A 12,473-nucleotide genomic window follows, 5' to 3' on the forward strand; every position below is an offset into this window, starting at 1 on the left:
TTTTCCTACTGAGATCTAGCTTCCGAGATGATGTCTGCACCAATGCCTCGTGCAATAAAGCACCCTCACAACATGCTGCTGCTACCTCCATGCTTCACTGCTGGGATGGTGTTCTTCAGCTAACAAGCCCATCCGTTTTTCCTCCATGACCTCCTCTATTTTTCCTTATGACCAAGGATTTCAGTTTTTGTTTCACAAGACCAGAAGACATTTCTAAAAAAAAACATGATGTTTGTTTCTACTTGTAGTTATAAATTACACTTTTTTTTTTTTTTTTTTAATGGTGGATTTGGAGCAGTTGCTTCCTCCTTGCAGAGCAGCCTTTCAGGTTATGTTGACTCTTTTTCCTGTGTAGATAGATTTTTGTACCCATTTCCTCAAGTGTCTTCACAAGGTCCTTTGCTGTTGTTCTGGGACTCATTTGTCTTTTTCCTACCTCCTTCCTGAGTGGTATAAAATTTGTGTAGTCCTGTGGTGTGTTGTATTGTTTGTAGAGATGAACATGGGACATTCAGGCATTTGGATATTGTTCCCAAGGATAAACCAGACTTATGGAGGTCGACAGTGTTTATGGATTTCTTTTGATTTTCCCATTACGTCAAACAAAAAGGGAAAGGGTTTGAAGGTAGGCCTTCTAAAGCCATGACATGAATTTTCCAAGCTGTTTAAAGACGTAGTCCGCTGAGTTTATGTAAACTTCAGACAAACTGGAATGCAAAATAGTGAATTACAAGTGAAATAATTGTACAAATTACCTGTGTCATGCATAGTAGATGTCCTAACCAACTTTAACATGGAATTTGTAGAGTGGCTAAAAAAGTAATTTTAATTACCTAGATTTAAGTGTATGTAAGCTTAATTCTATATTAATTTACTGTTTGTTGTGTCATACTGTATATTTGATACACGGTAATATCCACAAAGACGTCCAAAGACAGAGCTGTATTGCAAATTATTTATAACTGCAAAATGTGTAACAAACTGTTTTGATAAATACAAGCATCTGACAAAGCATTATCTAAAAAAGTCAAATTTATATCACACCCACAAAACACAAATAGATACGATCATCTTTTCATAAAAAAAGACAGTAATAAAAACTCCTCCCAGGCCAATGATGTTTTATACATTTGCATATTTCAAAATATCAAACACCGTTGAACTTTTAACATAACAAGGATAACTTAAAGAAATGACAGACTTTTTTTTTTTCTCACATTAGCTGCTATGTACATATAAACTTTTTTTTGCATCGCTTCACAAATGCCACTCCAGACTTCTCTCTTTAGGCAGCAAGTCTCTTAACATTAAAGCAAACGACAGGGGAAATAAGTGCCAAAAGCAGGGCGATGTGAAGAGAGCAACACACCCCGATTGTTCCCTGGATAACTTAGTGTCCTCCTATGAAACCGAGACAAGAAATCAATGTCATATTTGAGCAAATCGTTTTGGGAAAAAAAAAAATCATTTGTAAGCAGTTTACAGAAGGAAAGTGGTGAGAGAAAGGAAAATCAATGTCAGAAGAGAAGCTGCTTAAACGCTTTCTCTGCATTCGAGCTTTGTATTCCAAAGCTATTGTGAGAAAAGGCGAAAGGAGCATCTACTGAATAAAAATGAGCCAATTAATGAATGCAATGTTCTGTTCCCAGCCACACAAGCAGCCATCTCGCTCTGTCTCATTCACACACTAACAAAATTGTACAAAAACATTTGCTCTGTCCTAATGCCACGATTTAGACTCTGCTGCACGTTAAGACCCAGACCTGGAGTATCAGAACCGACGTTACCGCTCGTTCTCTCAGACTCGTTTTCTTTTTTTTTTCCTAACCCAAGACCCCTTTTACACCTGAGACTTTGCGTCTACATCTGATACTAATAAGCGCTCTCCATTTTAATTCTGCCGCAGTGCGATCAGATCCTAACAGATAAAACACAGGGATGATAATGTCTCAGGTGAAGGAAAGCAAAGCCGTACGAGACAGATAAAAGGGCAATTTGGACCATTTTGACAGGAAGTTTATGTGAGCAGACGAAGGCAAAGCAAGGTGACCTTTTAACTTATTGGGGAGACTAAATTTCTTTAAAAATTGAGGTTTATGACAGAACAATACCTGAACATAAACCCCAGCCTCCTCTGACACATCATGTTTCCACCCTCACTTCCTGTCTCTACATTTGATTCCCCAACAAAAGAACAAATTGCCCCAATCTGATGGACGTTCATCTCATTCAGTTGCTCTTCTGTTCTGCCTCATCAATCCTTTACACATTTCAAATATGCTCACCTTTTTAGTGTAAGAACAAACATTTTGGACTTTGGCACTGCTTTTGTAAAGACTCACTGTTTCTATGACTTTTGAGCGCATGTAAACACAGATGATGCTGCGACGGCTGCAGACCATTGTGATCAAGGTGCAGCACTAACAGAACCACCAACAGTCCTACAAACCACAAACAGGTCAGCCATAACATTAAAACCGCCAACTGGTGGACCGCTGTTGGATCAGACTGTTAGGTCACACTGTCCAACAATCACTTCGCACATTCATCAGCGACATGACCCTGTCACCAGTTCACCTCTTTTCCTTCCTTGGACCACTTTTGATCGAGAACATCCCACAAGATCCACAATGGAAATGCTCTCACCCAGTTGTCTAGCCATCCCATCACCTTTGGGGACAAACTGCTCTCTTCCTGCCAAATGCATGATAACAAGATAATAAGTCTTAGTCAGCCGACCAGTGATTATGACCAGGTGGTCACAATGTTATGGCTGATCGGTGTAACTTGTGATATTGTGATTCAGCTGATCCAGGTGAGTATGAAGATCCGTCTGTGGGGTCTAGTCAAGCTTGAGTGAGTGCAGTAGTTTGAAGGAGGCCGGGTCACAGTGCAGTCTGTGCAGTCAGTGCTACCATCTACTCTCACACCATGTCCTGCTACGAGTCTTTGAGCATGTTGATGCGAGCAAAGATCTTGAGTGCAGGTCCCAGCTTAATGTTCATGGCGCTCATCAGGTGGTCCTCCTTCAGCAGGAGTAAGGCCTGTCCGTCAATCTCCTGAGAGCGAAACTCGTCCGCTATCTCCCGACAGCCTGCGTGAACAACAAAGAGAAAAGCTGCCATTTAATATGGTGACACAACGCAGGTGTAAATCTTTATAAATGTGCTTCTTGGACTAACGCCGCTGACCTGGCAGTGAGCGGATGAACTCATAAACCTCCTCCACGTTCCACTTGGTGGGGTCGTTGGGTAAGAAGGCATGACAGAGCGGTGCTGCGTCTCTCCCAGAGCAGCCGTCTTGGTCCGAGGCCCTGCTTGGTTGCCGATGGACGGGAACCTGGGCTGGAGCAGGAGCCAGGGGTCCCGAGCTGGCTGCCGACATTGGAGACGGCGGCTCCTCGTAGCTGGACATGTCTGAGCACGGGCTGGACTCCTCCTGACTCGGCTGTGAGGCATGAGGCGAGGATATAGAACCGCCCTGAGGCTGCTGCGGAGATGGCGACAGCTTCTGAAGAGGAAGAAAGTCAGGAATGACGTCAAGACTCGGTATTAGACAAACTAATGGCCTCATCAGTTAAACACTGCTGGGACACTATATTAGACACAGCAAAGATGAAAAGAGTAATAAGTAAGATTTATACTGTACAACAGCTTCAAATGTCTATAATACACCTGCAGGGAGTTCATAGGATTACTGGATCAATACCAGTGGAAGATTACTTTGTCAGGCGCTGAACCCTCTGGATTATCATTTATGGGTCCAAACATGAGACAAAAGCACCCCCCACTGGAGGTCCAAGACCCAGCCTTCAAAATATTACATAACCCAAGCTATAAAAAATGTTCTACGGGAAAAATGAATGTGTATTTCAGTTTTAAATATTGTAATATGCTCTGTTTTATTACCTCAGGAGACATAACAGCTGTCATATACAGTGTGTAGCGAAACACTGAAACAAAAAAGTAATCCCGGCTGAGTTTGATGTCTATATAACTTGTGCAGCAGGCAGAAAATCTATCTCTGCTAATGCTTCCCCATGCCTGCTGGTCACCGATAAAGGTTGACAGAGAACATAGAGTACCTAATGACCCTTTAAAAAGGCAGAGGGAGATAATCAGGCTGACACAAATTATACTAAAGTTCATTAAAAAGCACGAGGCGTGAAACACCCAGGATATAAAATGTGCAGTGGAGGCAGTATCCGATGAGAGGTAAAGTGTTGCTGAGGAAGTTTTACAACAGTCAGGAAGAAGTGTGTGCGTTTCCGTACCTGCTTTTTGGCCTCTAGACTGGGACGGCCCTGAGATTTTCTACGCCAGCGACTCGCTGGTTTGGTCCTCTCAGGGCGGAAAAGTCCTATCCTCTTCGTACAGCCAACATTGTACCTGTTCAGACAGATTGTAAAACCTTTTAGCATGACACAGCTGGAAAAAACTGTTCACATTACTCGACACATGAAGGTGACTTGCCTCTTTGCACAAACCACTGAGCAGAACCTCTTTGAGCCCTTGAACGTGTAGGCAAAGTCGACCCAGCCGCAGTATTCACACGTCAGCTTGGGTTCTTCTTTTTCTGTGGCAAAGGACGCGTCGTAAACATGAGTTTAACTGAGAAATGTTCGCTTGAAAACGTATGATCACCCAATTATTAGAAAGACATATAACAACTGGCATATTCAACATGTTTAATGTGCATAAAATGAAGCTATGTGATCATCTCCAAGATTTATTAGACAATATTTAAGTTTCTAATCCAGACAGCTGCACCTGGAGCTACTTTCACAAAAGTGACCAAATACAAGCAATCACCCACCGAATTTTGTAATCTTGAGATGTTTGTTTTGCGGATGGACAGATATTGAACATATTTAGTCATACATATCATGAAGCCACATGAAATACTTGGTTTGTTTCACACCGTTTATTTACAGCAGTAAGAAGCTACTTATGCCATTTCCTGCACGAAGTTGTCACGGCAAGGCTACTTGTTATTACAAAGCTAGATAAATGAGATGTCTAATGAAACAAGAACTGACATTACATTTTAGTGATAACAAACCTCGAGCAGCTGAGTTAAAAAAGTACTTTTAGAGGGGCTACATTATTTAGTAGGTTGGTGAATAGTTGCAGATAGATGAAATCACACTGAGGATGTTCTCTGAGTGTGGATGGAGCTCTATCACTTGTGCACAGAAACCATGTTTTTGTAAAGAAACCTATCAATATGCCTTTACCGGCAAGGCAGAGAGGACATATGAGGCGACAGAGTGAGGTAATACAGGATAAACAAGTAAACACAACCTCTTATACTTCAGCCCGTTGGGTCTCACCTGGTTGGTTCATGTCTTCTGCCTCAGAGTCGCTGTTGGCCGCGTTGCTGACCGGAGTTTTGTCGGGGTCTGAGGAGAGCTGATGATCCAGCTTCTTTGGGCTGTCGATAAGAATAGGCAGACGCTCCACCTGGTGTCAGGAAGGAAATATTTACACAAGGTCACAAAATGAAACGCTACATGCTCCATGAATGAGAAGCAACATGTGAACAAACCTGAAAGTCTGAATCACCAAATCAAGACCGGATTAATAGGAAAACAATGTATATACTGCATTTTATAATCACTATGAGTACATTAAAAACTGCACTGTGCATTTACACTACATGTCCAGTAGGAGGCAGAGAACCTAAAGTCTAGAAATTACTAGAAGCACATGTCATTGTGTTGTGGTGTAGACTCATTTTTTAAAAATGACTAATAGATAAGAAGATATAAATGTTAACCACAGGCACGGAGATACGCTGTATAAACAGTCTGACATAATAAAGCATCAGTTTTAAGGGAGATGACACAGATTTTAACCCTTGAGATAATTGAGAGTCTACAATGCATCTCATTACACATACCTTCATCCATCTGTATTCTTTCCCAGCTACAGAGTCCTATCTCCCCATAATTAATGACTGGAGCTGTGCGCTGTCGCTACTAGCAGTAACAGAGGGTTTGTGTTTGCCAGCTGACAGCTCCCTGCAGGCGTCTACACTGGAGAGCGTGGTGGGTTGTTTATCATGTTTCAGTCGGGGGCACTTACACACACGGGGAACGGCTCGGCTCCCTCCTGGATGACAAAGCCCTCGATGACATGTGTGAGGACCTGGGGCTTGACGATGGCCTGAGGCGGTTTGTTCTCTCCGTTCTGCGGCGTGCTGCCCGTCACGGTGGGCGCCTGGCTCTCATTTCCTGAGGTCATGGCTGGAGGTGGGGTCCCCGGTGGCACACTCGGCCTCTTGGCTGAACCCCCTCCTGACAGGGAAATGAACACAGGGTCCAGTTAATACTCAAGAGTGTGCAGCGTGCGAGAAAGGTCTGGGTGTGAATTAAATTAGAGTCAAAAGAAGAAAGTAAAACAACTCTCCAGTTTCAAGGGAAATTTACATATTTAATGCTTCACTTGATATTTATTAATATTTCCTATTTTTTTAACTGTTTTTGTAGCATTGTAAAGACAAATAATCGCCTATATATAAAATAAATGAATGCATCCAATAAGAAATAAATCAGCAGCTCTAAAGTCTGCCTCTAAGCAAAAATGAAAAAAATAAAAACGTGTTTTCATCTTTTTAAATGGGAATATTTGCAGCTTTCCCTCTTCGTATGTGATAGTAAACTGTATATTTATTGGTCTTATACTTTAAGGTGGAGCAAACTAAACATTTAAGGACATAAAGTGAGTGGTACTGGTCCATTTAGCAAATAAACAGATACATTACTGATTAAAAATAATTAGTTGCAGCCTTTAATGCAACAAAACAGGCCTCCCTAAGGAAATCTGACTTAACCAAGTGAGTTCATTAATAGCCATTGCACTGATTAATTCATATTGTGTCCTATAACATTATTATTATTATTATTATTACGCCCAATAAACACCTATTTGTCACATAACAAATCACCAACATACAGACCAGTTTCCTACCGCTACATCAAATAACGTTTCTGCTGTCGATGACGGTCAGACAATAGCTGAAGTGACCGACTGAGACAATAATGTCTGTCGATAATAAATAAATCTAAAAATATATCTGGATCACTTCAAACTTCATAGCGACCAGTCTGGTGTTGGATAAAAACGCACAAAAGCGAAAGTAAACATCAATCCGCTTTGTCATGTGAAATCAGTCTGCTGAGTGAGAAGACATTTCTTACCGCGCCACTTCCGCTCCGTTCAGACAGAGAACATGTGGTTTGGTTTGTTTTTGTTGTTCTACGGATCCGACAGACTCACACCGACCTGCTGCTGCTACTGCTGCTACTGCTGCTGGTTGACGCTGAGCGGATTTAAAGCCGCGGCGTCGTTTCACGCCCGTAAATGAAAAGGCTTTGAAACGAGGAGGGTCCGCCCCCCTTTTCCTCCCACAGCGGATCCTCCTCAATCTGCTGCACATCAACACGTTTCGGCCGACAGTCACACCTCTTTTACTGCAACGCGAACCGGCAGCCAGACGCGAGTTGGCCACAGACTTCAAGTTTAATATTTTCTTTTGAGGCCAAGTACTGCAGCCAGTTCCCCCATGACCGTGTCATAAAGCATTAAATAAACATAACGCGAGTGTTTTCAGCAGGGCCGTAAACAGGGTTTTAGAGGTACTGAGGGGCCTGCTGGTCCCCCAAACCCCCTCCATGTGAAATAACACAACACAACTAACATTTATAACAAACTCTATTTTGATTAATTACTACATGGAAATCTAAATGCAGCAATGTAGTAAGCACAGGTCCTGACTCAAGTTCAGGTGATGAAAAACATTAAAATGTTTGCAGCATATACACTGATCTGCCACAACATTAAAACCACTGACAGCAGAGAAGTAAATGGCATTGACCATCTTGTGGCAATCCAATGTTCTGGACCTGGCATTCATGTGGTTGTTACTTAGACATGTACCACCCACCTAGACCAGACCAGACACCCCCACCCCACCCCACAGCAATGACACTCCTTGATGGCAGCCAACTCTGGCCCCCAAATTCCCTAGATCCCAAACTGATCTGTGGGTGGTTAAATTGCATACCACACTGGCTAAAATGTCCTCCCCACATTTCCAGTCTATATCTCTACTATGTCTCAAATAATGGAAAACATGGCCAAATAAACCTTTCCAAAAGCAATTGTCTTGTCACTCACATATACATCAAGCAGCTGTGAGGAGGTGAGAGAGCCAAGAATTACAGTCCTCCTATATATAGCGTATTTTGTTTCCAAGTGCAACTAAAGAAACACACTTTTAATGTATGTCTCAGAGATTATCTGGAATCGTTTTTAAATTGTATTGCCTCTCTACTGTTTTCCAAAGTAGTGGGTACCAAGTAAAGTTAAGGAAATCACAGGCACAACAAAGAAGCAATAAGAGACAAGTAACTATGAAACCAAATGAGTCACTGACACATGCCTAAGACAAGTAAGCATAGGCAGTGATTTCTTTTTCCTTCAGTGAAGATTTATGCAGGGTGGGACAGACACTGTTCGATTTGCCGAGTATAAGAGAAAAGCTGTAGTTAACACAGTTTTTAAACTGTTGCAAGTACGTTTCTCCCAGACGCTAATTGGTTAAAGAGTTTATCTATTAAGAGTAGGTACTCAACAGAGAGTCATTTAGCAGGTTAGAAAATCCTGCTGACACATTACCTTGCGGCTGAACAGCTGGTGTGACTGGGTCGACCTTGGGCTGCTCTACAGGCTTGGAGGGTTGTGATGGGGAAGGTGCAGGTTGCTGTTGCTGTTGCTGCTGCTGTTGTTGCTGCTGATGCTGCTGATGATGCTGGTGCTGCTGCTGCTGTATGGACGGAGTCTGACACGTCTCTCTGACCACTAGAGAAGTTGGCTTATCTTTACTGTCCTGAACCAGTCGAGATGCCTAAGAAGTGCAATAGAAACAAAACATGAGAAAAGATATCTGAGGCAGTGATGACAACACCCATCAGGGGCAGTTAGTGCTGCTAATGTCAGTGAGTTTGGAAAATATCACACCACTAGGAAAATACTGCACAGAGAATTCCAAACTCAGGAGATTCCTGTGTTTTTTCACATGTATGTCTTGGAGAAGAGATGGAGACTGTGGGTGTTGCTGGAAGAGGAGTTTTTGTTTTTCTGGTTACCCCTTTCAAAATACCAAATTCAAGGATAGATACAACAACACAAAATGTCAGAGTATTAGCGACGCAGACATCCATGTTCCAGTAAGGTATGGACACACCAAACTGTCATCAAAGGCAGACTGTAACGTTACCTCACACCTGGACCAAAAAGTTGCACTTCAGCATATCGCAAAAGGTGGTGCATACGTTCTGCGCCTACATTACGCTTCATCCCAGCAGGCGGCAGTAGTAATATGTATTAATCAATCAAAAGAAGAAACCAGAAGAGCTGCTATTAGCTGGGAGACGAGGGAAATAGGAAGAGCTACAAACTGTCGTGATGTCATGATGTTATAAATGTATCCCGTTACATATTTGTGTATTTGAATGTTCAGACAAAAATGATAAACGAGAAGCTTTCCATGTGTGCCCTTTGAATCTATTTTTTTTTTTGTTTACTTTCATCACTTTCATTAATTTTTTCCTGCCCTCATTCGCTAATCTGATCAGAGTGATCTCTCTGGCTTAATCGACAGAAAAGCCGACAGAGGTCTGACTAGCACCAACGGGGCAATACACATGAGCACCACAGACGCTCACTGACAGCCCGACAATGAAAAATGTCTGACTATCGGCTTGGTAAGTAACAACAAGGCACCAAACTAATTACATTCATTATGCAAATTACCAAACAGACAGTGTAGTATGTAACTGAGACAAAGGCTTCCACCAAACAACCTTAAGTCTAGAAGGATGGGGAATACGATTCTTTTGGAGAATGAATTGTTAATTGCTTTTTATAGAACATTTTGCATCTTTCTTTTTGATTTAGATTTTGCCTTTTTGATCTGTACCAGTGCCGGCTTTGCCGAGAAACGCAGCAACGTGCCAATAAAAACATGGAAGAACAATACTGCTAGCTCACTGACAAGGATGCAGACCGTGGATGTACATACCGTTGGCTGTATTTGTAGGTTGATGGCAGTGAGCTGGACGGGCTGCGCTTTGGCATGGTTGAGGGAGGAATGGAGGGCGTGGGGGCTGATGGTGGAGTGGAAGATGGTGGCTTGCTGGCTGGGTGCAGAGGGCTGGTGAGGAGCGGGTTTGGGCAGCACAGGGACGGGATGCTGTGAGGGCTGAATGGAGGCGGTCTGCAGCAGCTGGCCCGCCGTCCTCTGGGAACCTTGGCTCTGCTGGACCACAAACTGCTGCTGCTGCTGCTGCTGTTGCTGCTGCTGCTGCTGCTGCTGCTTGTGCTGCTGAACCAGCGAATGAGGCTGAATCTGGGTGTATGCTGGAACAACAACAACAACCAATTCAATCAACTGCCGTGTTCGTCAGCTTCAGCACTTCAGTTGTGTCCCAAATCCAATAGCCACTTTACCTTTGAATTACGCAACACAAATGACATAATGTTAAATATTAATGTGACTGGTTATATTACTGTTGCCAAGAATCTGTTATTTTAAGGGGATAAAAGGCCACATAATATAATTTATCCGTGGTTGCATTTCATTTTAATAAAAAGCTATTATTAAATGGTCATTTCTATCCACATAATCAACAAAGTCTCTAGTGGAGATACTTTTGGCAAAGGGTGGAAGGTGCATTAACTAATAGAAAATCCATAAGCAAAAACTGATTAAGTCATTTAATCATCTTAAGCACCAATCTCTCTCTGATCAAGCTTCTAAAATGTATACTGCTTAATTTTGACTTTAGCCTTTTCTGACAAAATCTATTTGGAAAAGTCACCTTGAAATTGAGATAGGAATTTTCCACATAGTTCCCCCATTTATGGATAATAATTAAAAAAAAACAACTGTCTGAAACAACTGTCAACCAAATCAACTGACACGGTGCACAAGGAGATGAGATACCAGAAACCCAAAATTATATTCTTGTGTTAGAGTTCCATTTTTAAAGCTACTCCTGAATTCTCTGTCTGTGAATAATGGGAATGATTCATTTCATGCATGCTCACAACTTTCCAAACTCTGGATATCAGGAACACTGTGCCTCAGGCTCATAAACAGTGAAAAATGTAGACGTCTGCACAAAAGAGCTTGTTCTGTAGCGTTGCCTTCACCTGTGTGCCCCTTGTTGACAGGATGTAATATTAAGAGCTTGTTGAAATGTGCAGAGAGAGGCCCACTGTTGCAGTTTTGGCCTGACCATTACTCACAAATCGTTTCAAAATGGCCTGTCACCACCTGTCAGTGCTGTGCTGAGGGTAAGAAGACATCCTGTGCTCATAACTTCCCCTGGAGCCATAGACACAGCACATCAATCTTGTATTGTGGGAGCATGTGAGTGGGAGAGCATTGAGCGGAAGTAGCCTGAGGCTAGTCTGAGAAACCCTTTAGAAAGAAACATGTAGAGCCAAATGTCCATGGCACAGTTTATAGAGTTAATGTTCAGTCAGTAGGTCTCAGCCTCTTTCCCATAACCTTGATCTCTAACAGCTCCACAATAAAAAGAGACTCCATCTCATTATTAAAACCAAATAAGAAATTAGTAGCTCTTGTTGTACAACCCATTTGAACTTGGAGGTGCTGTTAATAAACATCCCAATAAACCCAAGAGTGGAAAACTGCCAACTGCATCAGCGATTATCTCAAATCCCCACGTCTCACCCTCCTTCCCTGTTTTTTTACATGATGTTTTTGCGTGGGATGGGCTCCATCTGGTTTCGAAGTTTCCCTGTGAGGCACTAACCGCAGTCTGTGCCCTGCCGTGGAAAATATAGATGTTTCTATCCAGCAGAGTTTGCATGTGATTAGCCGCTTTAACGCTACGGGATCTGTTGAAAAGAGTTTTCTTTTGCACATGGTGAGACACGGTGGAATCAACCGACAGAAAATGTGGTTAGCTGTGGTGTAGACGGAAGACCTTCAGTTAATATTTGCAATGTTCAGAGTAGGATGAAAATGTGCAGCCGGCAGCATGACGATCAAAAGGCTCCCGTCTGAAAAGCAATTTAAAAGACACTTCAATGGATAATAACATCCATCAGTTCAGAAGCTACGCCTATGGGTGGCAGAAATAACTGATTTTTAGAGGCTGCAAGATTTTGCATCAAATGAAATATTTAGCATCAAAGTATAAAAGCTCCTCCTTCGATAAGGAGTTTTTTTTTTGTTTGTTTTTTTAAATGTAACGGTGTGGTTACTCTCTTTAAATATGCAAAGTTTAAAGAAGAAAATAACTAACAATAATGTTTTACATGTCAAAAATCTAAAATTAACATCAACTTATGAGAAGTTGTGTCAAACTGTTTGACATGGTCTTAGGGAATCTCAGTAGTTTTGCAGGCATGTAGTCAAAAGGTAAATTATTGGAT

At 42.1% G+C, this 12,473-nt stretch overlaps 1 protein-coding gene across 2 annotated transcripts in view; it reads right to left on the reverse strand.

Moving 5' to 3' along the window:
• Nucleotides 1-941: 941 nt before the first annotated feature.
• The window catches only part of phc2b (polyhomeotic homolog 2b), a 31,501-nt gene continuing 19,969 nt past the window's right edge, over nt 942-12,473 (reverse strand). For both annotated transcript variants that reach the window (XM_084542650.1, XM_084542649.1), the window contains exons 8-15: nt 10,087-10,424; nt 8,682-8,910; nt 6,087-6,298; nt 5,333-5,462; nt 4,473-4,575; nt 4,274-4,388; nt 3,192-3,510; nt 942-3,094 (exon numbers count right to left, since the gene is read on the reverse strand). In XM_084542650.1, the coding sequence (XP_084398776.1) occupies nt 2,940-3,094; nt 3,192-3,510; nt 4,274-4,388; nt 4,473-4,575; nt 5,333-5,462; nt 6,087-6,298; nt 8,682-8,910; nt 10,087-10,424 (1,601 nt within the window). In that variant the 3' untranslated portion in view covers nt 942-2,939. The remainder of the gene's footprint in view (nt 3,095-3,191; nt 3,511-4,273; nt 4,389-4,472; nt 4,576-5,332; nt 5,463-6,086; nt 6,299-8,681; nt 8,911-10,086; nt 10,425-12,473) is intronic.

Source organism: Chelon labrosus, assembly GCF_963514085.1.
Source record: "Chelon labrosus genome assembly, chromosome: 4".
NCBI classification, from domain to species: domain Eukaryota; kingdom Metazoa; phylum Chordata; class Actinopteri; order Mugiliformes; family Mugilidae; genus Chelon; species Chelon labrosus.